The following is a 27,723-nucleotide window of genomic DNA, read 5'->3' as shown; positions in this document are numbered from 1 at the left end:
TTATTGGGGTTCTTTGATATGCCAAATCTAACCGTGTATTTAGATTTTTAATTTTGGGTCCTGTTTTTTAAATTGGTCTACATTAAGGTCCAAAGGGTCCAAAATTAAACTTAGTTTGATTTTAACAAAAATTGAATTTTTGGGGTTCTTTGATATGCTGAATCTAAACATGTGTTTAGATTTTTGATTATGGGACCAGTTTTCAAGTTTGTCCAAGTTGGGGTCCAAAATTAAACTTTGTTTGATTTCAACAAAAATTGAATATATGGGGTTCTTTGATATGCTGAATCTAAACATGTATTTAGATTTTAGATTTTTGGCCTAGTTTTCAAGATGGTCCAAATTGGGGTCCAAAATTAAAATTTGTTTGATTTCAACAAAAATTGAATATATGGGGTTCTTTGATATGCTGAATCTTACCATGTATTTAGATTTTGTATTTGTGGGCCCGCTATCAAATTGGTTCATATTGAGGTCAAAAGGGTCCAAAATTAAACTTTGTTTGATTTCATCAAAAATTGAATTATTGGGGTTCTTTGATATGCCAAATATAACTGTGTTTTTAGATTTTTAATTTAGGGTCCCGTTTTTTAAATTTGTCTACATTAAGGTCCAAAGGGTCCAAAATTAAACTTAGTTTGATTTTAACAAAAATTGAATTCTTCGGGTACTTTGATATGCTGAATCTAAACATGTGTTTAGATTTTTGATTATGGGACCAGTTTTCAAGTTTGTCCAAGTTGGGGTCCAAAATTAAACTTTGTTTGATTTCAACAAAAATTGAATATATGGGGTTCTTTGATATGCTGAATCTAACCATGTATTTTGATTTTGGACATTGGACCATAATAGGTAAATTAAAAAAATTGAAGTTCTTAGACCACATTCTTTCTGTGTCAGAAACCTATGCTGTGTCAAATATTTAATCAGAATCCAAATTCAGAGCTGTATCAAGCTTGAATGTTGTGTCCATACTTGCCCCAACTGTTCAGGGTTCGACCTCTGCGGTCGTATCAAGCTGCGCCCAGCGAAGCATTTTATTATCGATCTGGAATTGCTCAGTATTTAAAGTAAAAATATCAGCGAATGTTGTGTTTTGATGTGAAGAAATCTTTGGTACTTTATTATCCCCACAATCAACATATTTTCTTTGAGTAATGAAGAAGAAAAAAAAATCAAGGTAAAGAAAATCTTTTAAGCTTAATTATTTCCCCTTTAGAACAACCACCTGAAAGGTCATTGATATCATGCTGGCCTAGAGGTCAAGAGGTTGTGGGTTCAATCCAACAGCTTGGTTTAACCAAAGGAAAATGGTATTTGCTGTTTCTCTACCAAGCACACAGTATTTAAGAGGTAGGACACAGAGTACTTGGGTCAAAGATGGTATAATGTACGAGGGTTGAGTGTAATGTCTTCCTGCCGAATGTAAACTGGCACCTTAATGAAAATGAATATCAATAATTATTATAAACATTTGATAAAGAAATATTTTCAAATATCTGACACGCAAAACCAACAAGCTCTGATGCATTTCTTCAGAAAAGACGTTATGACATCATAATGGTGCACTCTTATGATGAAATTATAACTTTGACTAATCTTTGATAAAGTCCAGTGACTTTGAATTAATTAGCAATTTTCAATTTTAAGTTTTCTGCTTAAGTTAGTTTGATAGGATCTACTTGTGATAGATCAATAATATTTTGTATGAAGTCGCATTACTATCAGTACATATCAGTTTGACAATTATTTTGAGGCCCTGCCCCCTAAGACATGGTCCAGTGACTGAATTAATTAGCAATTTTCAATTTTAAGTTTTCTGCTTAAGTTAGTTTGATAGGATCTACTTGTGATAGATCAATAATATTTTGTATGAAGTTGCATTACTATCAGTACATATCAGTTTGACAATTATTTTGAGGCCCTGCCCCCTAAGACATGGTCCAGTGACTGAATTAATTAGCAATTTTCAATTTTAAGTTTTCTGCTTAAGTTAGTTTGATAGGATCTACTTGTGATAGATCAATAATATTTTGTATGAAGTCGCATTACTATCAGTACATATCAGTTTGACAATTATTTTGAGGCCCTGCCCCCTAAGACATGGTCCAGTGACTGAATTAATTAGCAATTTTCAATGTTAAGTTTTGTGCTTAAGTTAGTATGATAGGATCTCCTTGTGATAGATCAATGATATTTTGTTTGAAGTTGCATTACAGTTTGATGACTAATCGAGGACCTCCGCCTAGATCATGGTCCAGCCACTTTCAATTAATAAGCAATTTTGAATGTTTAGTTTTCTTCTTAAGTCAATTTGATAGGAACAACTTGTGATAGATCAATGATATATTCTATAAAGTTGCATTACTATCAGTACATAATAGTCTGAAAACTATTTTGAGGTGCTACCCCCTAGGTCATGGTAAAGTGACTGAAATAATTAGCAATTTTCAATGTTAAGTTTTCTGCTTAAGTCGGTTTTATAAGAACTACTTGTGATAGATCAATGATATTTTGTTTGAAGTTGCATTACTATCAGTACATATCAGTTCGATGACTATTCTGAGGCTCTGCCCCCTAGGACATGATCCAGTGACTTTAAATTAATTAGTTATTTTCAATGTTAAGTTTTCAGCTTAAGTTAGATTGATAGGAACTACTTACAATAGACAACAATATTTTCTATAAAGTTACAATTCTGTCTGTATATCTCAGTTTGTCGACCATTTTCAGGCCCTGTCCACTAGATCATGGTCCAGCGACTTTGAATTGATAAGCAATGTTGCTGTCCATCAGATTGTCTATTTCTGAATACATATCTCTGTGTCAACAGTTTATTTTCAGAAGGAAATCGACCCGAAAGTGCATTTAAACGGTAAATGTGGCTAAAAACTGGTAAAGGATCATATTTATGCTGCTGTCAATATTGTTTAAATCACGCTGTATACAGAAACCTGTCTTTTTGTATCTAAATTTCCATATCTAACATCAAATATATTGGTTTTTAGAGTCAAATTTGGGCCTTCCTTGCCATATACAAAATGATGTTAATCGAAATTTGACTTTAAGAATAAAGAGGAGGAAGATTAATTGATTGAGTATATATGAAAGTAGTCTGAATTCATTTCAATTCGTGGGTGTCAGTTTTCGTGGAAAGTGGTAAAAAGACATTCGAGGAGCGACGTTTCAAAAATAAAAACTAAATTAGTTTCAGATACGTAAAAAAAAATAGTTTAAAATTTGTTTAAAATGTTTTGAATTGTCAATTCCAAGCTTTGTAATTCTAGATTAAAGTTATGGTATGTCCAAAATTACAAGTTTGGGAATTAAGCACCGACCTTGTTTCCATATAAGCTTTAGAAAGTCTATTTTTCCTCATATCTTATTGGGATTATACAGAACAAAATGACAAATATGTAATCGGAACGTAAACTGAATAATAGAATTTTGAAATAAAGTACGAGAAGACAATTCTTGAAATGCATTTAGAAATAAAAACAAGGATTAAATACTCGTTTTTATTTGGTTTTTTGTCGAGCCTGCGACTTTTGTCGCAGAAAGCTCGACATAGGGATAGTGATCTGGCGGCGGCGGCGTTTGCTAACTTCTTAAAAGCTTTATATTTTAGAAGCTAGAAGACCTGGATGTTTCATACTTTGTATATAGATGCCTTATGTTACGAAGTTTCCGTCTGTCCATTGTCCTTGACCTCATTTTCATGGTTCAGTGACTACTTGAAAAAAAAGGCAACATTTTTTGTAATGTTAATTTCTTTCTTATTATGAGTAATAGGATAACTATATTTAGTATGTGTGTACCTTGCAAGGTCCTCATGCCCGTCAGACAATTTTCAATTGACCTCGACCTCATTTCATGGATCAGTGAACAAGGTTAAGTTTTCGTGGTCAAGTCCATATATCAGATACTATAAGCAGTAGGTCTACTATATTTGGTATATGGAATGATTGTAAGGTGTACATGTCCAACTGGTAGGTGTCATCTGACCTTGACCTCATTTTCATGGTTCAGTGGTCAAAGTTAAGTTTTTGAGTTTTGGTCATTTTTTCTAATACTATATGCAATAGGTCAACTATAATGGTGTATGGAAATATTTTATGATGTACATGTCAGTCTCACGGGTTTTATTTGACCTTGACTTCATTTTCACGGTTCATTTCTCAGTGTTAAGTTTTTGTGTTTTGGTCTGTTTTTCTTCAACTATAAGCAATAGATCAACTATATTTGATGTCTGGAAGGATTGTAAGGTGTATATGTCTGTCTGGCAGGTATCATCTGACCTTGACCTCATTTTCATGGTTCATTGGTCAATGTTAAGTTTTCAGGGTTAAGTTTGTTTCTTAGATACTATAAGCAATAGGTCAACTATATTTAATGCCTAAATTGATTGTAAGGTGTACATGTCTGTCTGGCATGGTTCATCTGACCTTGACCTCATTTTCATGGTTCATTGGTCAATGTTAAGTTTTCTTGTTTAAGACTGTTTCTTAGAAACCATTAGCAATAGGTCAACTATGTTTGGTTTATTGAATGATTGTAAGGTGTACATGTATTTCTCGTTTGGTTTATCTGACCTTGACCTCATTTTTTTGGATTATGTTAAGTTTATGTGTTACTTGTAGTAAAGCTTTGTATTTAGGACTATCAACATAAAATCAATGGTTAGTAAAAAAGGCGAGACATTTCAGAGTGTGCACTCTTGTTTCTTTCTTTTTTTATTGGTGTGTTATTGAATGGAATTTTGTCATATTGCAGAAAATACTTAATGTAGACAACTTAGACTTCTATTATGAAGCGAATGTGTAATCCCAATATAATAATTACTTAAAATCGAAATTGTAATGTAACAGTTTTGTTTTTCTTTCGTTTGTTATAAGTCTAATAATTGATAATTTTCGTGTCATAATTGTCCTGCATTTTTTCGTTTTGTTCTCAGGAAGTTTTATATCAACCAAAACTTACAGTAATATCGAAAGTACTAAAGATAGACCAAACTCGAAGTTTGAAAATAAGTATGAGGTGCTCAGTGTCAGATAAATATTATCGACAATACTAGCCCTGCTAGACACCTTTGAGTCTCCATTTGTATCCTGTAAGGCAATATGGAAAACTTTCATATAAAGTTTTGAACTACCAAATTAAAATTTTACAAAAAGAGAAAAATCAAGTTTTTTACCTGAGTAATGGGTAATAACGTCGAAGACTGGCGACGGTCATATAACCTGATATAAACATAAATACAAATATAAATAGATGGCGAACACGTGCAATTGGATTTTTCTAGGTCTGTTTGATTTCATATTATAGGTTAAAAAATATTTAACTCATCGTTTTTACCTGTATAAGAATGAGTGTTGAAGTCTTATGTGGACTGTTGTCAGTGGCGGATCCAGAAGTTTTCATAAAGGGGGGGGGGGGGGGGCACTGACTGCCATAAGAGGGGGCCCGCTTAGTCATTCTTCAGTGATTCCCTAAATAATCAACCAAATTTTTCCGACAAAAGGATGGGCCAGGGCACCCTCCACCCCCTAAATCCGCCTCTGGTTGCTTGTCTTTTCGTCTGTTCTTTCTTGTTGGCCATGATATTCTCTTTCTTCCTTTGCATGTTTTGCTATTGCTCATTTTTTTTTTTTTTTTTTTTTTGTACTTATAAATTGTCTTTATACAATTAAATATTGTTATAAATTAAAAATAAAAATGTTTATATCAAACTTGAATAAATTGAATATATATCAAAGGAACAGTAACCAAACGATAAAAAAAGCCGAAAAAAAGTCTATAAATTACAATATAATGACTTAAACGAATGACAAGTGTTTATGTAAAAGGTTGAGCCGTAAATCCCCCGAGATTAAAAAAGTATGTAGAAGTTTAAACCATAGAATAAAAGATCTGAAATAAGCACTAAATTCTCGAAAGGTAAAAATGAATTAAGACATAGCTACACAAAATCACTGAACATGCTCCTAAGTCCAGGCACATGCTGTTTATTATCAGATGCATATCTTATCATACCTTCGGAACAGTCCGCAGGAAGGCGTGTCACCTTACCCGGACACATTATTCTGATTCCGAGCCGACCAGTCTTTGTTCTTACTCCTTAATGCCGCGTGCTTAGCGGAGAAGCATCAATTACCAATTTTAAAGACTTTAGTGTGACCCGGCTGGGATTCGAACCTACAACCTCCAGCACACAAGGCGAACACGCTACCACAAGACCACCTAGGCGGTCACAGTGTTTAGAATCAGGGCGATTTAAAGTTTGACAAATTAGATGGATACCTGTTTATTGTTGTAAACTTCATGTTGACCGCTAGGTGTCGTTTGATTATTTGTGTCAAGAGGTTGCTGTCTCATTGCGGTTTAGCCTACTGTAAGTTCAGAAATTATTGCGTGCATTTATTATAGCGAATTTTGTAGAATGGACTTAAATGAGAGATTAACTATTGCGATTTCAGGAAAATCTGCATACAGTTATATGTATTAGATATAAGAATGCGAGTTCTAATTATTGCGATAGTCATTCAGTCGCATAATTCGCAACTATAAAAACACCGCAATAATTTCTCAATTTACAATACTTGTCATCATTCTAAGATACAAGTTATAAAGATGCCATCTGTCTGTATCAACATATGTGTATTGTTAAAGAGCGAGTTGAAGTGGATAATTAAATGTCATTTGCATATATTTAAAACAATCTGGGTTGTTTACAAATAATATTTCATCTAAGTATCTGCAGTATACAAATAAGAATATGTTGTATGATTGCCAATGCATAGGCGGATCCAGGCGGGGGTAGGGGGCCCGCCCCCTCCCCTTTTGTGGGAAAAATTTGGTTGATTATATAGGAAATCACTGAAGCATGACTGGAGCGGGGCCCCCCTTAGGTCAGTCAGCGCCCCCCCCCCCCCTTTATAAAAAGTTCTGGATCCGCCACTGCTGAATGAGACAACTATCCAGCAGGGACAAAGGCCGAGGATGTCAACAACTTTATGCATGATAAAATGTGAAACAATTCAAACGAGAAAACCTACGGCCTGAGTTATGCTAAAAACAAACGAGAAACAAGTATGCAATCAACAACCACAGACAACTACTGATTTACAGGGTTCTGACTTTGGACAATCACATAAAGAATTTTGCGGGGCTAAACATTTTTGTGAGAGCTCAACCTTCCCCCTTAACCAAGACAGTTGTATCATAACAAAAAATACGAACAAACTATAAAAATTAATTGGAAAGGGCTTAAATTACAGATCAGGATGAAGCAAAAACAACTAGCACAAAGACAAAAGACACAATGTACTGATCTAAGAGTCCTCACAGTTACCAAAAGCTAGTTCAAAGCCAATTTCAACTAACAAATATTAAAAAGAAGACGTGGTATGATTGCCAATGAGACATCTCTCCACAAGAGACCAAATGACACAGAAATTAACAACTATAGGTCACCGTACGGCCTTCTACAATGAGCAAAGCCCATACCGAACATTCAGCTATAAAAGGCCCCGAAATGACAATGTAAAACAATTAAAACGAGAAAACTAACGGCCTAATTTAAGTACAAAAAATGAACGAAAAACAAATATGTAACACATAAAGAAACGACAACCATGTTTTTTCAGATTATAATTCAATCAGCCCCATCCATCTGATTAAGTGTAAAGTCGTCATAAACAGTCTGATAAAAGCATGACCTTATGCAATGCCAGAATATCGACATGGTGTAGGACCATTACAGTTCTTAACTGTAAAGCAATACATACGTAGATATGCTTTAAATTTTATCAAAACAAAATCAATGTTAGTAGCGTGAAGGATGTTCGCTCCTCTGTTTAAAAATAACAAGCTTTTTAAATGACTGTTATAAATTGATAGTATATATATATAACAAAAATTAAATAGCACATAAAAATGATAGGTCCGCGACCTTCTTTTCGAGATATAATCAATTGAACATTTGGCGGGAAATAATTATCTCTAGATTTTTCTTACATTTAACATTGACACTTTTTTCTTTCAACAACTATGAAAAAATAACAAGGATTTAATAAGATTTTCATAAATGGCTTGTTAAACTAAATGCATTAAAATTTTAAACAGAAAAGTAAGGGTTAGTGGGAATTTTTTTTTATTGGCACTACATGGATAAAACTAGATGACAAAAAAGTCGAAAACAAGAGTAGCGAACATCCTTAATTATCTTACCCATGAATTTAATTCATAATAGCTAGTCTCCATCGGAATACCAATCACTTCACCTCCAAAGCGAACAGAAATATTATCAGGTGAAAAATCAACATCTCGAATCATTTCTTTGTATGACTAATGATTGAATATTTATAAGTTTATTACTGAAAAAAGAATTGTAACAGTTTCAACATATATATTTACACTAAGATATGTTGAACGACCATTCCACCAAATAGGAAAAGCTATGCTTTATAAAATTATGTGGTAATGTAGTGTACAGAGTACATGGAGTAAATAAATCCTAACTGTCAATGGAGACAAACTGACCTTCCAAGAACGATTTTGTAAAACATTATTTTAGAATTGTTTCAAGCGATTTCCAAATGATTTATGCATTTTTTTTATGAAAGATTCCAATCATTTTTATCAGCTTTCTCTCTTCTACATCAAAATTTGCACTAAGAAAAAATAGAGTTGCTAATGACTTTACGAAAGTCCTTCCAGTGGATTTAAGAAGGGAGAAGTTATTTCGGTCCCTTCTCTAGAATAATCATAACATCTCCGCATTGGAGAAGATAACTTTCACCTGTAACAGCATGGCAACAAGAACCATATTTAAACCTCGAATCAGGACTATTTTCATTATCAACGTCGAAATCAATAGATGGTATAGTTAAAAATTATATTTCTGTTATGCTTTTTTAAGTGATTCAGAATCATAAGTATTAAGGCAAAACGTATTGAACATAACAATTACTGAATATACACGGGGGTAAATTGATAAAACCAAATCCATAATTGACATATTTGTATTTAATATTACGTTTGTGGACTTCTGGCTCGTCTTTATGAGGTGAAATCTTATGATAACAAAACCTCTGATAATTTGAGTTCACTCCGTAAAGGGGAATGAAAAAGGATATGGTCAGATCATGTTTTCGTACGTCATATGAATTCATACTATGCTTTTTCAATGGGACTTGTGACGTCACAATGCATTCTTAATAGCACGAAAACCCATGAGACGAGGATATATAATTATGGTAATCTGAAAAGATGGAATTTAACGGAGAATAAAAATAGAAATCAGTTTACATAGAAAATTAGGTCTTCCGCTGTTATTGAAGATCTAAAAAAAATATGATAGAGTGACAAAAGAATCATAATGTCGCCTTTTATTTAAATGATACGTATACTGTCAAACTCCCCGGCAGTTCCAGCTCCGATCCGAATACTACTCTAAAAATTGAGCAAAGGAAAATAGTTCCGGAACGGAAACGATCACTGTACGGAGTTTGGTATACTGTGTGATCTTCGATTACGGTCAGGTCCATTATGAACATATAGATCAGGTTGTAGATATGATTCCGGTTTCCCCCACTACATTACACTGAAGTTCTGTATATTGATTATACAATAAAAACAATTCAGAATGAATATCGCAAGACAGAACTCATTGTTTCACTAAAGAATCTATATGGATCTAAATAAAAACCGGTCTCCTCAATTCTAAATTCTTTAGACGAAATTATGAAAGAAATATGATAATATCAGAGTAAGAAAAATACAATAATTAGAAGTTGGGCAAGTTCTGTTAAAATATCTTAAAGAAAAAGTAATCAACATTTTTGTTTCGGTTAATATTGTTGATATGTGTTTCCATTTTTGGTCTCTTTAAAAATGATTACGTTTATCTGTGTTTATTTTAATCAATATTTTTATTTTTCAAAAGTGCACAAATTACAATTTTACAATAGAATCAAAAAGAGTTTATATAAATCCGTCTCCCTTAACAGAATGACAACATTAATAACATAGTGTAAAGAAACCCGCTATAATACAATTTTCAATTTACATTACATGTTTATTCTGTGGTTTGCCCATTACTCAGAAGTCAGTTTGATCGAAAAATGTGATCAACTCATTTCTAATTGTGGTCTCACATGTAGCTGTGAAAATATGTAAATGTTTCAAAAAAATAAAGTAAATTATAAAGTTTCAACATCTAATTCGACATAGAAATAAAAGTTTATGAACCAAATCTTCCTGTTTCCAAAATAAAACTTTGTACAACTTTAAAAATACTTTCGTTTTTTCATCACTGATCAGTTCACTACCTGATAATAATGTTTGTATATTAACATATCTTGGTAGTGTGGAAATGGTTTGTGTCATAATGAGTCTATAATTATGACATTCTAGCAGATAGTGTTTGCTGCTCTCAACTTGTCCACATATACAGAGGCTGGAAAGAACAATATTATCTGTGTTTTGTCTCTTTAATCTTGACAAACGATTTCAATCTGTTGACCGTTCTTTCTTCGACTACAGGTTGATTTAAATAATTATCAGTATCTTAAAAAGGATTTAATTATTGCTTATTTTGGTAATTTATTAGTTTTATTTTTTTGTCCAAATATTGCTTCGAGCATCACTGAAGCGGCATTTTTTTGTTGAAATGCTCATCTGGTGCAGTAAAAGTGGTACATGCACCGTTTGATGTTAATATTACTACAGGGTTGATACGTCTGTTGTTGGACTGTAAGTCTCATAGGGAATCACTACACCAGTGACTCAGTAATCTGGTGCTTGCGTGAAAACACGAATATTGTTTTTATAAAGTTTAAAACTTAGGGAATCGTTTAAAATTGAATATTGTATCTCCACATGCATAGCTCGGATTCATTTTCCTTTGACTATATTTTTAATCTGTTTCGGTTATATCAGCTCCTTATCGTTTGCATTAGTTTTTGGATTTTCAAATATGTTGGCCTCTTCCATCACTGTAGAGTAATTATTTGTCAAAATGTTCAACTGATGCGGTAAAATTGATTTCGTGATTTAAAACAATTTAAGTTCTTATTGCTTTTTGATTTCTTTCTTTGAGGGAAATCCAGCAATGTTTTTCATATTTTTACCTATGTGAGTATAATTTGCATTGTCAATATTGCCAACAAATAAAGCATAATTAAGAATTAAGGATGTAGTCAGGTCAGGTTTAGGAATTTTTGTCAGATGTTCGGTCTCCTTTGGGTTTTTTCCCTACGATGCAGGGTAAAATGTTTTGCCCCATATCGCCCTGTTTTCTTTTCATAGAAGACATCAACAGCTCATAAAAAGGTCAAAACCAAAATTTAAGCAGATTCAAGATTTTTTTTCTTACGATTTGAGACCCAATTAATGCCAAAGCTAAATATAAGGTAAAAGTCCGAGTCAGTCTTTTCCCGTCATTTAAAAAAAAATCAAATATCGCAAAAAGGAGTTCCATAACTTATCAATATTTTTGGTTTATTTTGTTCCTTAACTATTGCATCTCTGACTTAAAGTATCAATTTTAAATTTTAGTTTGTTTTAATTTCACCTAACTACACCCTTAAAGTCAATAAATAACAGCAAATCCTTATTGGCTTGATCCAAAGGTATATCTTTAAGCTACATTTTGAACAACATTTCTTTTTGGTCGACGTTGAATAAGCGACAACATAATGAATATAATGAATTCCAACAGCTCTGTTATGGTAAGGATACTTGCACCAAGAAATAATCCCATCTGTCCCCCAAGATTCGCTGCAAAAAGAAATATACGTCTATTCAATTCAATGGGGAATACCTGCTTAAACAATCTATATAATTAATACATGAGATATATTTTTACTTTATTTTGGCTGCTGCTTGTTTGTTTGTCATGTTGGTTATTTTTGCCATAGTGTTGTTTGTATTTTACAAATTATGGTTTTTGATCGCCTCTTGATGAGATTTTGGCGAATCTTAAGTCCTTCATGGCTTCACTGAACATTACATCGAACAGCAAATCTGAGGACTTACTTTGTTTGTATTGGATACCTAAGCTTCCCAAATTTCCGGACAAACAACGGCACATTGCCGGCTCATCTGCATGTTCTACAAAAGAATTGTCCGTTATATTGACAAAAATTCTGTCCTCAGTTAAAGAGGGTCTTCAGAAATACTGTGAAACTGTTTACTCGCGTAGTGGTATTAAAAATATGTGGATTCTAAAAAACTCTAAAGAACTTCTGGATAATTTTAAATCTCGATCTTTCTCTGAAATTAATTCTATCAAAACTTTTGATTTTTCAACCCTGTATACCACCATTCCCCATGTGAAATTCAAAAATCGTCTACAAGAAATAATCCACAATGCTTTTCAATATAAAAATGGTAGCATACGCTATACATTTATTTCTTTGGGATACCATACGGCACATTTTGTTAATAGTGAACAAAAAGGTAAACATTCTAAACAGAGGAACAAATTTAAGTGATCAGTATGCTTGAGTTTCGTATTGACAGCATATTTGTTGAATTAGGAGGTAGACATTTTTTCAACAAATTGTCGGCATTCCTATGATAACGAACTGTGCGCCTCTCCTTGCCGACCTCTTCTTATTTTCATATAAGTCGGAGTTCCTTCAGACACTTGTCAAAAACAAGAAGACCAAAAGAGGCCAGATCATTTAATTTCACATTCAGATATATTGATGATGTTCTTTCCATAAACAATCCAAACTTTTCTGATGGGGTTCCTTTAATATATCATCTAGAACTAGAAATTAAAGAAACAGCATACACGGCTTCCTCCGCCTCATTTTAGACTTATACCTCCAATTTGACATCAGCGGTCATATCAGTACCAGAATCTATGACAAACGAGACGATTTTAAATTTGAAATTATCAATTTTCCCCACCTTAGTAGCAATATACCAACTTCACCTGCATTAGAGATATAAATTTTCCAACTCATTCGATATTCAAGAGCTTGCAGCTGCTACTCAGACTTTGTAAAACGTCACCAGTGTCTGAGCCAAAAGTTGATGAACCAGGGTTATGTCAAAGAACGTCTCGTCCTTTTTCTAAAAAAGTTCATCGGAAGATACCAAGACCTTGTTGATAAATATTCCGTATTAACTTCACAAATAATACCTGATGGTCTTGATGTATAGATTCTAGGTACTGACGTTGCTTATCATCTTAATTACGTGTCATAGTGTTCTTTTATTTGTCTTTGTAAAGTTTACTATTTGGTCCATTTTTGGTAGTATTCTTTGGACGTGGCTCGGTACTTGTACATCCCACAATTGTGTTGTTGTGCTGTTGTCATTTTTAGTAATCTTGTATTTCAATGTTATATGCTTATTGCATATGCCATTTTGTTTTTCTTAGTTGACATATTTGTTTGTTTTTATAATATGATTGAGATTATAGCACAATGTTGACGGCTGTACCCCTATTTTTGTCATTTTTACCTATTATGTCTGTTTGTTTTGTTCACGCATTGTTGTCAATATAATGGAATTGTATGCGACTGTCATACAAGTGAGAGGTTTAACTAGCTTTTAAACAGGTTTAATCCACCATTTTCTACATACGAAAATGCCTGTACCAAGTCAGGAATATGACAGTGTTTTCAATTCGTTTGATGTGTTTGAGCTATTGATTTTGCCAATTGTTAAGGGACTTGCCGTTTTCAATTTTCCTTGGAGTTCGGTATTTTTGTTGCTTAACTCTTTAGTATCTTCTTATCCTTTTTATGACACCTGCGTTATGGTTCTTGAGGAGGCCGAAGTGATCACAATATGTGGTCGACAGATAGACGCTAACTAAGTGAATAGACAACGTGTCCATTGGCCAAGATATCTTAAAAGGGAACACTGTTTTAGTAGTTAGCACTTCTGTGTTGACATGAATTATCATTGATATGGTCATAATTATAAATTAACTGTTTACAAAACCTTGAAATACTAAGGCTTTTCTACCTCAGGAATAGATTACCTTAGCTGTATTTGGCAAAACGTTTAGGCATTTTTGGTCCTCAATGCTCTTCAACTCGAATTCGTACTTTATTTGGCAGTTTTAACTATTTTAGATTCAAGCGTAACCGATGAGTCTTTTGTAGACGAAACGCGCGTCTGGCGCAAATACAAATTACAATCCTGGTATCTATTATGAGTTTATTTATAATACTGTAAATTTAGAAATCATTGCGATGTTTTTATTATTGCGAAAAATGCGACAGGGTTATAATCGCAATAATTTAAACTCGCATTTTTGAAATTTTTATATGAATTAAACAGGATTTTTCTCAGTACCTAATTGTTTCTATTTGGTTATTTGCTTTTTGCGCAAATATCTATTGTATATTACAAAGCTACGGTAAGGTAAGTGTCGTTCGACATCTAATGTTCTGACTATATCTTAAAAGAACCATTGTATTAAAAAGGTTTGAGCTGATCTGGTTACACATTTGTGTCAATCCCGATGTGTCAAGTGTGAAATACATACAATTTAATAAATTGATTCAACATAATTCGAATGACCTATAATTATAAGATGTTTGATTGAGTCAATCGTATTTGAAATAAATTTTTAATTATATGAAATTAGATTGATTGCTATTAATATCAATTGACATAAAAATAGGTCGACACACTATTGTTTTTTAAACGTAAATCTAGGCAATTTAGTTATACAACGTCAAACCCATTTCCTCGTTGAATATTGAAAAAAAAGAATTATAATACTGATTTCCGTGTGTACGACCCTCACCAGGTACACTCGAAACCAACAGTTGGAAGGTCAAATATGTGATACTGATTTCTGTGCACACGAGCCCCACAAGGTACGATTAAAACCAATAGTTTGAAAGTCAAATATGTCATATATCAAATGTTTGTAGAGCATTCAAACCAAACTGGTGAAGCAAAAAACGTCTTCTACAAGTCAACATTGCCAGAGGGAATTGCAACCCTTACTTTTTTGCAGTATACATTATGAAAATGTGCATACGTTTTAGAATATACAGTTTATACATAAAGGTGTAAAAACATTATTAAATTACTTTTAATCTGTATGATTATTGAGTAAAAGAAAAATGGACTATTGAAACTTCATACAAATAATGAATTCCTTTTTTATTTGGATGGGGGGATGCTAGACCAATTTGAAATACCGGCTTTGATTGGACAATATGGTACTTCTTAGGAGATTTACCTATCAAAACACTTAGATTTCAATAGTTGAGCAATTTTCAATCAGAATTAGGGTGGATAGTCTGATTGACGTCATCTTGGTTTTGATTAGTTGCCAGGCTGAATAAACGAAACACTGGAAATTAAGTTGGTTTATTCAATTGTTGACAGACAAACTGAGTTTTACGGTACGTATTGCTGTGTGTTTGTTTATTCTACATTGGCTAGAGGAATAGGGGGAGAGTTGAGATCTCACAAAACATGTTTAACCCGCCGTATTTTTGCGCCTGTCCCAAGTCAGGAGCCTCTGGCCTTTGTTAGTCTTGTATGTTTTTTTTAATTTTAGTTCATTTATATGTTTCAGAGTTTAGTGGACGTCCATTTTCATTGAACTAGTACACATTTTTGTTAAGGGGCCAGCTGAAGCCCGCCTCCGGGTGCGGGATTTTCTCGCTGTGTTGAAGACCCATTGGTGGCCTTGGGCTGTTTTCTGCTCTTTGGTAGGGTTGTTGTCTCTTTGACACATTTCCCATTTCCATTCTCAATTTTATCTAGTTGTTGAAATGAAAAAGAAGCAATATGGTGTCACAATAACATTAACGGAACCAATTTTACTGTACCGGACGCGCATTTTGAAATTCATGAAAGAAACTCGCCCACACACACCTGACAAAACCAAAAACAAAGGAATAGCGTTTTTATTGCTGTTCTTAAAGGTAAATTGAGGCCTTCAACACGGAGCAAAATGTAACACCTGACTGTAACACCTGACTGCAAGTTCAGAACAGACCCTGCCATCGGTTTAAGTGGAATTGTTTGGAAGATGTAGATCACATTACATATGTGCATTGACGAGCATAGATGCTGGTAAATATCAACAAAAGATAGACTATAAAGAACTAAGAAATCTGCCAAATAATGAAATAATTTTCCTGTCAATCTCATTGTGACAATTCACAATCAAAACAAACGTTTAAATAACCGATATTTGTTTGATAGCTTGACATTATCTTTTATTTATTACATCATTTTGTCTCTCAATATATTGAAATTTTGATGTATAAGAACCTACAAAATAACAAAAATAAATAACAAAAAACAATAGTCAATTCCAACTTTGCAATATTTCATAAAATGTGTTCATCCATGAACTCTACTTTAAAAAAAATAGGTACATGCTTTTGTAGAATTGCAACCAATTTTTGCTAATCATGTGACACCCTGGGGTTAGTTGCGGATTATTTAAGAAGTCAAAAAAGGGCAACACGACTTTACAGTCATGGTGGACCGTAGACATTACCGTCCAATTAAGACGAACGATCTGTTAAACTGAAAAAAGAAAATATGTTTACCTAATAATGACGTAACACCGTCGTATTTAGGAACCTGTTCGGTAACTGTTGTTGAAAAATCTTTCAGAAATACCCGAATCATCATATTGGGAACATAGTCTTCGTATCTTAAAAGTAAATGATTTTGTTTCAACTTGAAATTTTTAAAATCTATTAGAATAAGACAACAATATAATTGTAAAAGTGCATATTTTGCTGTAGGTAATTTTTTCTAATTTTTACAAATATCTTTACAATGCAAAAAAAAGTTTTAACATAGATCAAGTCTTTTATAAAAATCCGACATTACGTATGAAATAATGCATCGTTTTAGTTGTATATTCAATAATGCTTTAATTAAGCATGTTTGTGCTCGTAATTATCGAGCCATTGATTTGAGTCCGTCTTCGAAAATTTTAAACCTTTCACATACATAAGCTGAAAAGTAATATGTATATATATTGTGAACAGTAAGACATTGTTGAATGTGGATAACGAAAACATGCTGATTTCATTGCTATCTAAATGCATGTTGTATAATCAAGGGCTGAAGTGATATCAAATATATGTTCGAGAGAAAGCCCAAGTTAATGATTTTGTCAAATAGAAATTGTTCAATATTGTCTCATGTACGTATTTAATAAATGTGTATTGATGTAGAGCGAAATTACGTTCGTCTTAAAGCACCTGGTATCTGTCTCCCTGCAGAAAACGAAAAAAATACCATTATATATGTGTTGAGCAGTGTTTCAGGTTTACTATTATGTACAACATATTTTGTCGCCTTTAGGGCATATAGACATTTTGCTTCGTCTTATTCACGAAACTCATTATTTTTTATAAAAACAAACAGCCTTCTTATCCATTTCCTTACAACAGCCACTGATTTTCAAAGTGGTTTTATTTTGACCCAAAGAACTACTGTTACTACCTAAGTAATAATAATGCTTACTTCTTCGCTGTGGATGATACTACCACGTCATACGTAATGACCTTGCATTCCGGAGGACATGCACATATTGATGACGGCTCTTTGTTTCGTACTGTAAAGTAAGCGTTATATTGTTGAATAAATGTAAAATTCAAAGATCATGTTTCTTTTATCCATTCTTTTACCTAATTGAACATGGAATGTAACAGTCCTTAATTAATATTTCAAAGAAATTTATAATATAACGATCCATTACGTTTGATCTTCAAGTGGGTTTTCAGTTCATTTTTTTTTTTTCTTTTTAAACATTAGTTTGTTTTCAATTCGTACAACAATTCACTTTAAATGCTTAGCTTTTGCACATATCATTTCAAAATTTTTAATTTATATTCAATTATAGCATATTAGGTTTGATTATTTATTTTCTACATTATTTTTTTTTTCAAAATCATTCGCACATTCCATTTCAATATTCGATCTGTGTACGTAAACTTTGAAAGTAAACATTTGAAATCTTATATCCGATCAAGATAAATCGATATTACACACACTTAATGTGGTACCCAACACCTTGACTAAAATTAATTTGGCTCGTTTAATTTTCATAAAATTTTGACAAAATATTTACTTTGACCCTTTGAAAAAAATATAAAAATTTCGAAAAACTTGAACCAATCACTTTCTCGGAAAAATTTCATTGGATATATAGCAGTTTGACAAACACTAATTTTAATCATTGAGAAGCTTAATATTTCCTTAACAATACAACGTAATTAAAACGTTTAGCTGATTTTACAGAGTTATCTCCCTGTAGTGTTAGGTACCACCTTAAATCATGCAATTGATAAATGAGATGAAGGGACATAAGATAACTAATTTGGGATTAGTGTACTGTATTATTATTGAACATTGTATTTTATTGTATTATTATAACATGAAATATAAGAAATTGATACTTATCTATATGAAACCATGTTCTTATAGATATTTACTTATCAGGGTACCTTACGGTTAAAGCTGTAGCAGTAAGTTTAATAAATCAATATTTAAGTGTTAAACATTTTTTTTATCGGTTTTTCGGTTTAAATTACCCATAACTCAATTTTGTATTTTCAAATTCATGTAGACATTCAAATTTGACTTTCAAGTTCATGTAGATATTCAAATTTGACTTTCAAGCTCATATAGACATTCAAATTTGACTTTCAAATGCATGTAGACTTTCAAATTTGACTTTCAAATTCGTGTAGACATGCAAATTTGACTTCAAGTTAGGACTTTTGCGCATACCGCTATTCAACTCTCATATATGTACTTCGTGTGTTTTTTGTTGTTAAGGATGAGGACCGAGGGATGGATATATACCCTGCCATGTCCGGTCGATTTTTTGCTTGATGTTTTTCTGCTTTGTATCGATATGATGAGTTAAACCTTTTTCAACTGATTTTTATAGTTTGTGCTTATGTTGTGCTGTAACACTGTCCCAAGTTAGGGGCAGGGTTGAGCTGTCACAAACATGTTTAACGCCGACACCTTCTTTATGTGCATGTCCCAAGTCAGGAGCCTGTAGTTCAATGGTTGTCGTTGGTTCTTGTCTGTGATATGTGTTTTTCGTAAATTGTTATGTTATGAATTAGGCCGTTTGTTTTCCCAATTGAAATGTTTCATATTTTTCATGTCGGGGCCTTTATAGCCGACTATACAGTATGAGGTTTTCTCATTGTTGAAGTCCGTACGGTTGCCTAAAATTGCTTACATCCACTTTGTTTGAACTTTGGCGGATAATTGTCTCATCTCCTTATTTGTATATCAGTTTGAAAATTCTTTGCAGCTTTCATCTTTTTGAGGTTTGATTTTTAAATATGTTTTGTCATTTTATATTGCAAGTACAAAGTTATTAAAAAAAGAAAAAAGAAGAACAATACCATTGAAAAGAAAAGAAAAATACCAAACAAAATAAATTTGTTTTATAACAATCGCAAACAAAGGAGAAATACATATTATTTACTTTAAAGTGACATCTCAATTAAATTATCTCTTTAAAAAAGCAACAAAACATACAGATTCAAATCGTCCATACTATTTTATTTTTTTATTTGCATCCTATATATATTTGATTGTGTAATGAATAGTGCAAGTTGGATATTTAGTTTAACTGGGCATTAGCTTCGAATTCGACAAAAATAAAGAATGCTGTTATTTTTTGTTTCAAATATTTATAAAAGCGAAATATTGAAATAAGACCAGCAATGAGCAGTCTTTTTTTGATGGGGTTCGCATTCACCAAACATTTTATTTGAACCTTAATGGAGACGGGTTGCGCATATCTTCAGCATATGGTCAGCGTTTTTATTCAGTGAAAAGATAAGAATATCAACATTGAAAAGTGAAACAAAAGAGCCACTAGGAATAACCATTTCGTTGACTGATCCGACCAACAAAAGAATATTTTCGATGATTTTCATATATTTCTAAACAATAACAGAAATCAAACAAACCTGAAAAAATCGTCATTATACCATTGCACGTGCTTGTTTGTCTATTTATATTTATATTTATGTTTATATCGGGTTATGTGATCATCGGCAGTCTTCGAAGGCCATCTCGATGGATGATTCCATGGCGCCCAGTATAAATATGTCAGGAAATTCCTGAGTGATGATCGGAACTGTCTGGATTTTTTTTATCGACTTCTGTTTTTTTTATTGCCCCTTGGTATCTTCACTTTAAATTAACATATCAGTTGTGAAATCATATTAATATCCTGCAGTTGTCTAACATGCTTGCAAATCTCCAAAAAGTGTAAATATGTCTATTATATTTTTTTGACGATTTACTTAAAGAATAAAGAATTAACACTTACAATCAGTCCATAGAAGATAGGCACAAACTTCGTCATCTATTATATCGAAGCAATATGTTCCGTTCCCTAATAAGAAAATAGAGTAAAAAGTCAACAAAAAGATAAAAAGTATAGTGTGAAATAAGGTAAAGAATGACAATGTAGGCCCAGTAAAAGAAATATTTTCTAATGCTTTATATAAATGGTGATTATACATAATTTTTCAAAACAGATATTTTCTTATTAATTTTAAAACAAACAAATTGTTTTTCCTGTCATTCTGGCATGGTAAAAATTAATAACACTTAAAACGTTAACTTGTATCAAAATTTTTCTTTGTTGTCAAAACTGAAGTAATTAATATTTTCTTTTGTTTACATTTGAGCATGTATTATCTTGTGATTTATTTTTCGTAAGTACTTCGTTTTGGCTAGTTTTGAGCATTTTCGATATTGTAATAGTATAGTACGTAGGAATTTCTTGAATATCACACAATTGTTGCCAAGTTGGATTTATCGTCCTTTGTGTTAATTCAGATTGATTAATATTGTTCTTCAATATTTAAAACTTTCGAATTCAATTTTTGTTTGTTTTAACAATTCTTACGAAAATAGTTTTTAGAATTTACCAATAGCTCGTCGGTCTAATTTGCAAATGTGTTATGATTTTTATTATGTTTTCCTATCAATGTTTTCTTATTATCATGTATGATATGTCTCTTTTTCAATGAATTATTTTTAAACGGCAGAAAAAACAATACCTGAACGGTTCATAGTGCAACCACACTGTTTCACCAATAATGCGTTCCAACATTTACGTTTACAATCAAAAAAGCTGTAATCTGAGTTTTCTCTACACTTCTGATTCCCATTAGATATGAATGGACTTGGTAAAGCTATATACTATAAAACAAAAACAACAACATCTGATTCGGTATTGATATCCTTTGCAACATACAATACAACATAACATCGGTAGAGATATATTTGAAATATACAAAACAAAATCGGTACTTTTTACTTGAGTCTTTCGAGCTTGATATTGTAATATAAAAAAACAACATCATACTTTTCGTATTGCTACGAAGACATATTATACCATGTAAATATTTATAAAATTACAAGAACGAATTTGCTGATTTTGATCCGGAAAACCCGTGAATAAAACTTAAAGAGATACTGTTTCGATTGTTCAGGTTCTTTTCGCATTTGCATACTTCCTCTTCCAGGTATAAATTCAACTCTATTCGCACTTATTTGCAACTGCATTTTAGATGCACTTTTGAATTTCCAAATTCTCCCAAGAGTGGAATATACCTGAACTTTGTGACGTTACAAATATTCATGCTAGGCATTTAGATGCAAAGAAGTAACCAATTGTGTACAACCATTGTATAGTCTGCAAATTTCACACGTCGAAATTCCTTTGTTTTTTGTATATTATATATTAAAAACAGTTCCAATGTTATTAGAATTGTCTTCCCTCGGCCGATCTTTTTGAAATTCAAACATGCGAGATATCGAATAATAAAAATAAACATTAAAACACAGGGCTATCATTTTACCAGATGCCTTCAATTACCTCATTATGTTTGGAGAGTGCAGTTGCTTCATGCATAAACCATCAATAAAAGAAAGAAAAAATACTTCTTCTGATCGAAACACTTAGAATTCTGTTTTATTTTTGTCAGTAAAAAAAAATAATTGTGTGTTGCATCTTGTCTTAGAAGATGAACTATTTTGATCACAAATATTGATTCTTTCAAATGTTTTCGAAAGTTAGATCCTCTCCATGAAAAGACCATCACGTTTTGGGGAAAGTTTATGTTTTGGCAAAATTTTAGCTTTTACGAAATCGAAGAAATAATCTTTATAAAACAATGTCCGTTTTAGTTGTCATAATGTTCTTCTTACTGCGTTTCAGTTTGAGCAAACATTATTTAAAATGGAACGGGGCTTACATTGCAGAACATGGATTTTGTCTTTTATTCAAATGTATCTTAAACAGCATCTAAACAGCAGTAATATGTTTTACTAAAAAGTCATAAAATACTTCAGAAAAAAAGTTGGTTTTCATATATTATTTGATATAACAATTGTTTGATGTTCTTAACAACCAAAAGGACTATGCGATATTTTCAAGTGTACGAAATAAACAATCAAAGCATATTGCATTTGAATATTCCACGATATAAATACAGATGACGGATTAAATACGCCCAATAGACAAAAATCAGAAAGCAGTCAATTCTTTAGAATTTCTAGCTCGCACCCCCTTTACTCAAATTCAAGTGTTTAATGCACATACTTCTTTCCTTAGCATAAACGCCACAAAAGGAAACATTATTAAGCAAACTTCTATTTAAGGCATTGACACATATTTAACATTTCATTATGTATTAACTAAGAAAACAACTGGCTCAACTCTCATGTCGTAAATTGTTTAATTAACGGAGAGAGGGAAATCAATAGGAAAACAAACATACTACATGCTATATGAGATGAATTGAGAAACAGATTTAAAGGAAGAGATTACTAAAGTATGTTCTTTTGGCTGGGTTACTGCCTTATTGACGTATTACCCTTTCAATACATAGAATATATGGATTATAAAAACAGAAGAAATGTCAGTGTTAACGATTAGCATGATTAAGAAAATGATCCAATTGAAATTCCTCAAAAACTCATTTCTTTTCTTGGTATTTTTATCTTTAGGGGGCTCGAGGGTATAAATCCATTTTTTTTAAATATAGGATTTCGCTATTTGTTTCTATAAATGAACTTTATCATATACAGAATAGAAAAATAAAAATAAAAAAATGGGGTCACCGTTCATTTAAGCTCACAATCTGCCTTCGAAAGAAGCATGCATTTTTGTTAAGGTACTTTTTTCTGTTGAACTAATAGAAGTAGAGGTAATATCGAAATAAAAAAAACTAAATTACAGAAATCGCTTAAATTTTACAATTGTTTAGTTTAAGTACAGCTGATTTGAAAAAAATAATAAAAAATATAGGTCACCGATGAGTTAAAAAAGATATTTCAATTTTAATGCAAAAAAAAAATGCCCTTTTTCCCCCAAAGGGAGACAATTTGGAGCTTTTTCAATGATATAACATTTTAAAAGTCATCTGAGGCCAAAACGAATCGATTTTTTTGGTTGATTTTTGTACCTTATCATAAAGTAACAACTAAAAGACTTAGTGTACTAAAAAAAATTGTAATGAAAAAAAAAATGTTTAAAATTTTGCTGAAATTTTTTGTACCCTCAAGCCTCCTTAATGACAATATAACTTAAAAAAAATATAATATTTGGGTTTTTTTTTTCAGAAATATAGTAAGACATTTTATAATTATAAATTACCATAGGCGCGATAATATTTGAATTGCGAATTGATCAGAATATATCAGAATGAAGCTCTGTTTCTAAAATCAAATATTATTTCGATTTAAATACAAATCAAAAAGCCCACCTCTCTCCTGTGCACTTCTATAAATGTTTCAGTGTCTTGTCCAACAGTGATACCGTCTGTATACATGTCTGGCTCCTCTTCAGGATTATGAACAGCAATCTAATATATATTGAAAAAGAAAATGTATAGGTACTCATGTAAGAGCCAGCGGAACAATGACCACTAAAAGAGGCTGCAACTATTGTTCTATAAAGGACGGATGGAAACGCAGTGGATAATCTCAACTTCAAATTTTCCTCTGGTATGACCAATTTTGTTTTTGAACTTCGACAAAAGTGAAGAATTTTTGGGCCTATCAATGCACTTTTAACCATTATTTTTTTTTCAAAACAAGAGTTTTAAAAAAACACTTCTAAAAAACATTTTTCAATTAATCATTTCTTTTACATTTTCTTCCTTAGATTTCGTATAAAAAATCCACAGACATTCCCCCGTCAAATGCTAATATATTTAAAATAATATTTTGTATTGAAGCACAAAAAAGTTATACCCAGCAAACACAAAAGTATTTTTAAAATGTTATAAAAATGTTATGTTAAATGTCATGAAAATATCACAATAAAATGTCTTAAAAACATTAAAGTGAATGGTTTGAAAAATATCGCAAAAACATTTTCAAATATATTTCCTAAAATATTGGCATAATATCATTAAAATTTTTTCAAGAAATATCATGATAAAGTGAAAATAAATAGTGTATAAAACATTTTGATAATCTTTTCACAAATATTTTCTGAAAATATTTTCAAAACATTTGAAAAACATTATGAACATGAAATAATGTCATAAAAATGTTTTTGGGATATTTTCTTTCAAGTGCCTGCAGAATATCTTCAAAATGTTTTTTAGAAGATGTTTTTGATTGATATCTATTTCATATTCAAATAAAGGTTTCTGTATCCGCATTATATCTGTTGGTCAAAAACAAAAACAGTCGACTTCGAATTCCGAACCAATTCCGGAAAAGGTAAATTTTCCGTAATGCATAACGATACAAATGGAAAGAAAGAGGGCAGTTTAATATATTTCATTGACAGTTTTCGGTTCTAAATTTCTAGAATACACTCGAACAAATTAAGTAAACATTAAAGACAAGATATTGGTTATTAGATCACAAGTACCAGCATGACAAAGATCACCATTACAATATAGATCACAAGTGTCAGCATTACAGAGATCACGAGTTCAATTTAGATCACAAATTACAGCATGATAGAGATCACCAGTACAATATAAATCACAAGTGTCAGCATGACAGAGATCAACATTACAATATAGATCACAAGTATCAGCATGACATGGATCACCTTTGCAATATAGATCACAAGTATCAGCATGACAGATATCAGCATTGCAATATAGATCACAAGTACCAGCATGACAGAGATCACCATTGCAATATAGATCACAAGTATCAGCATGACAGAGATCACCATTGCAATATAGATCACAAGTATCAGCATGACAGAGATCACCATTAAAAAAAAAGACAAAAACATACACCAGTCATTTAAACATCGCACAGAAATCAGAAGATGGAGCCAATTAAATTAACAATACACTTCAAAAACCACGTGTTCTGGAAGGATCAGCAGTGATACCGCTGAGTTACTTCTGTAACAATATGATCATGATTCATAACCAATGTTTACCAAATCAGAAATATGGCAGTTGTTATCAAATAGTCCGTTTCTATGTATGTTGTCGTTTGTTTTTGTAGCAGTTCAGTGTTTCTGTTATTCCGTTGTTTTCGTCTTATAGTTGATGTGTTTTTTTATCGGTCTTCGTTTGTGACCCGGATATGTTTCAGTTAAATCGAGCTATGACTATTAAACAGCGGTATACTTCTGTTGCCTTTATTTAGGCATTTTACAGGGGCTGATTTAAAATGTTTCTTGTCTACCCTTACCCTTAGACATTACTCAATTTGTAAACCATAGTCCATGTACATTTCTTACCTTTATTCATGACCGAAATGAAAATAACTTTTATGACAAAAGATAGATACAAATATCATTATATATAGAAACAACACATTCATTGCAAAATGTAATATCACGAAAAACAACACATAAAACTTATACAAAAATGATACATATCCCCTTGAAAAGTAGGGATGGCCTCAGGGTTAAGCCGAGACAATGAGAAATAAACTTTTTCAACTGATTTTTATAGTTTCTTCTTATTCATTACTGATAAACCACTGTCTCAGGTAGGGAGAGGGTTTGGCACCAACAAACTAGTTTAACCCCTCCAACTTTGTATGTGCCTGTCCCAACTCAGGAGCCTGTATTTCAGTGGTTGTCGTTTGTTGCTGTGTATTATTTTTTATTTTTCGTTCATTACATTGTATATAAACTAGGCCGTTAGTTTTCTCTTTTGGATTGTTTAACATGTGTCATTTCGGGACCTTTTATAGCTGATTATGTGGTAAGGGTTTTGTCCATTGTTGAAGGCCGTTCGATGACCTATAGTTGATAATTTCGGTGTCATTTGGTCTCTTGTGGAGAGTTGTCTCATTGGCAATCATACTACATCTTCTTATTTTTTTTATTAACTATCTTCAGCAGTAAAGAAGTCCAGTTGCTAGTGATAAGGTTTGGGAATAACTCGCATTTAATATGATAATCCAATTAGAATTCAGGATGTGGCTTTTTTACTATCGGTTCATATAGCTCCTCAAATCCGAAAACAAATATTTATACAGTCTTGGTTTTCATATTTTGGTTTAAACATTACTGATGAATGCAAGTCCATAAAAGCGCTTTGGACGCAACAATTATAAAGCATTATTTTTAGTTTATAGTACTGAGTAGATTCCGCTGCTGGTATACTGCTACTCCACGAGAGTATTATTAACTCAGTATTCAGTTATTCGTAATTGACATTTCCCAGAAATATAGCAATGCACAGTTTATATATGGTCTTTCAACTCGAGAAAGTTCCTCGGCTACATCTAATCTTAGGGCTGTCGCCCTTTGTTCAGAATTTTCCTTAAAACTTTCTCTCGTTTTCAAAGCCACAGAAAATTTATTAAGTGTAATCTACCTTTAAATACATAGTTATGAACATGCCACTTTATCATGCATTACCTCATTTTGGTGGCACACTTTCATTTATTTGTAATACCTGTATTTCCTTGGCTCTCGTTTCAATTAACAGACTATTCCGTCTTCCATGCCGACGTGTTAACATCTTGCCATTTGTGTTAAATCTCCGACTAGTACATCTATCAGTATATGTATCGTAAAAGATGAAATCTTTATATATAATAACTGGTACATCCGCGATATTTACTAAACCATCGTCGAAAGTAAAAGATGTGAAGGACAAATCGAATGCATTTCCGTTACAAATTGACAATGTCACGACAGGAAATTGAGGTTTTTGATCCAACCGGATGTACGTGGCAGAAATCCATGGGTAGCTGTAGTAGTTCATTAACTCAGTTATAATGATATAGATGAGGACTGAAGCACTTGCTAGCCACACTATTGCCCAGCATACACTGTAAAATGTGATTATGCAATTAAGAATAGTAAGTGTAATTGATCATATGATTGCTATGAAAACCTCGGAATTGTCCAATAAACATCAGAAAAAATAGATTAGTACACTTTAGTTGAATATATATCCATACATCTAAATTATAATTTTCAGAGATCATCACCATTGTAGGTAATTCTCATACTACCTGAGATAGCAATAGGAAAAGTACCCTACGTGCAACTTTACTCAATTTTTGAAAAGATTGTCGCGCTGAAAAAAAAACCAGAACATTTTGTCTTCATATGTGATAAAAGAGTTTCCACGTTTAGTAGTTGGCTAACTGGCATTTATCCCGCATTCCCTTTAATTACTATAAAACATTGTCAAGTCCTTGGGTCGAGGTTGTAATGGGATTGTTGAAGGACGTAGGAATTATTCCGATCAATTTCTGTATTGA

At 32.2% G+C, this 27,723-nt stretch overlaps 1 protein-coding gene across 1 annotated transcript; it reads right to left on the bottom strand.

Annotated features, from left to right (window-relative positions):
- Positions 1-9,918: 9,918 nt before the first annotated feature.
- LOC127726731 (acid-sensing ion channel 4-like) lies at positions 9,919-27,133 on the bottom strand. Its single transcript, XM_052234206.1, has 7 exons — positions 26,907-27,133; positions 23,778-23,876; positions 21,066-21,207; positions 20,327-20,392; positions 17,485-17,575; positions 16,554-16,660; positions 9,919-11,781 (listed from the first exon to the last, which is right to left on the bottom strand). The coding sequence occupies exons 1-7, from the start codon at positions 26,970-26,972 to the stop codon at positions 11,642-11,644; spliced, it is 711 nt and encodes a 236-aa protein (XP_052090166.1). The 5' UTR covers positions 26,973-27,133; the 3' UTR covers positions 9,919-11,641.
- Between the last annotated feature and the right edge of the window lie 590 nt (positions 27,134-27,723).

Source organism: Mytilus californianus, unplaced genomic scaffold (genome assembly GCF_021869535.1).
Source record: "Mytilus californianus isolate M0D057914Y unplaced genomic scaffold, xbMytCali1.0.p SCAF_18, whole genome shotgun sequence".
NCBI classification, from domain to species: domain Eukaryota; kingdom Metazoa; phylum Mollusca; class Bivalvia; order Mytilida; family Mytilidae; genus Mytilus; species Mytilus californianus.
This window is presented reverse-complemented; position numbering and strand designations above follow the sequence as displayed.

Bases quoted from the DNA above. Each gene is read 5' to 3' on its own strand.
- LOC127726731 (XM_052234206.1), bottom strand. From the start codon at position 26,972: ATGTTAACACGTCGGCATGGAAGACGGAATAGTCTGTTAATTGAAACG. The intron at 23,877-26,906 runs GTATTACAAATA...AATATATATTAG, and splicing joins CGAGAGCCAAGGAAATACAG to ATTGCTGTTCATAATCCTGA. The intron at 17,576-20,326 runs GTAAGTGTTAAT...CTTACTTTACAG, and splicing joins CTATCTTCTATGGACTGATT to TACGAAACAAAGAGCCGTCA.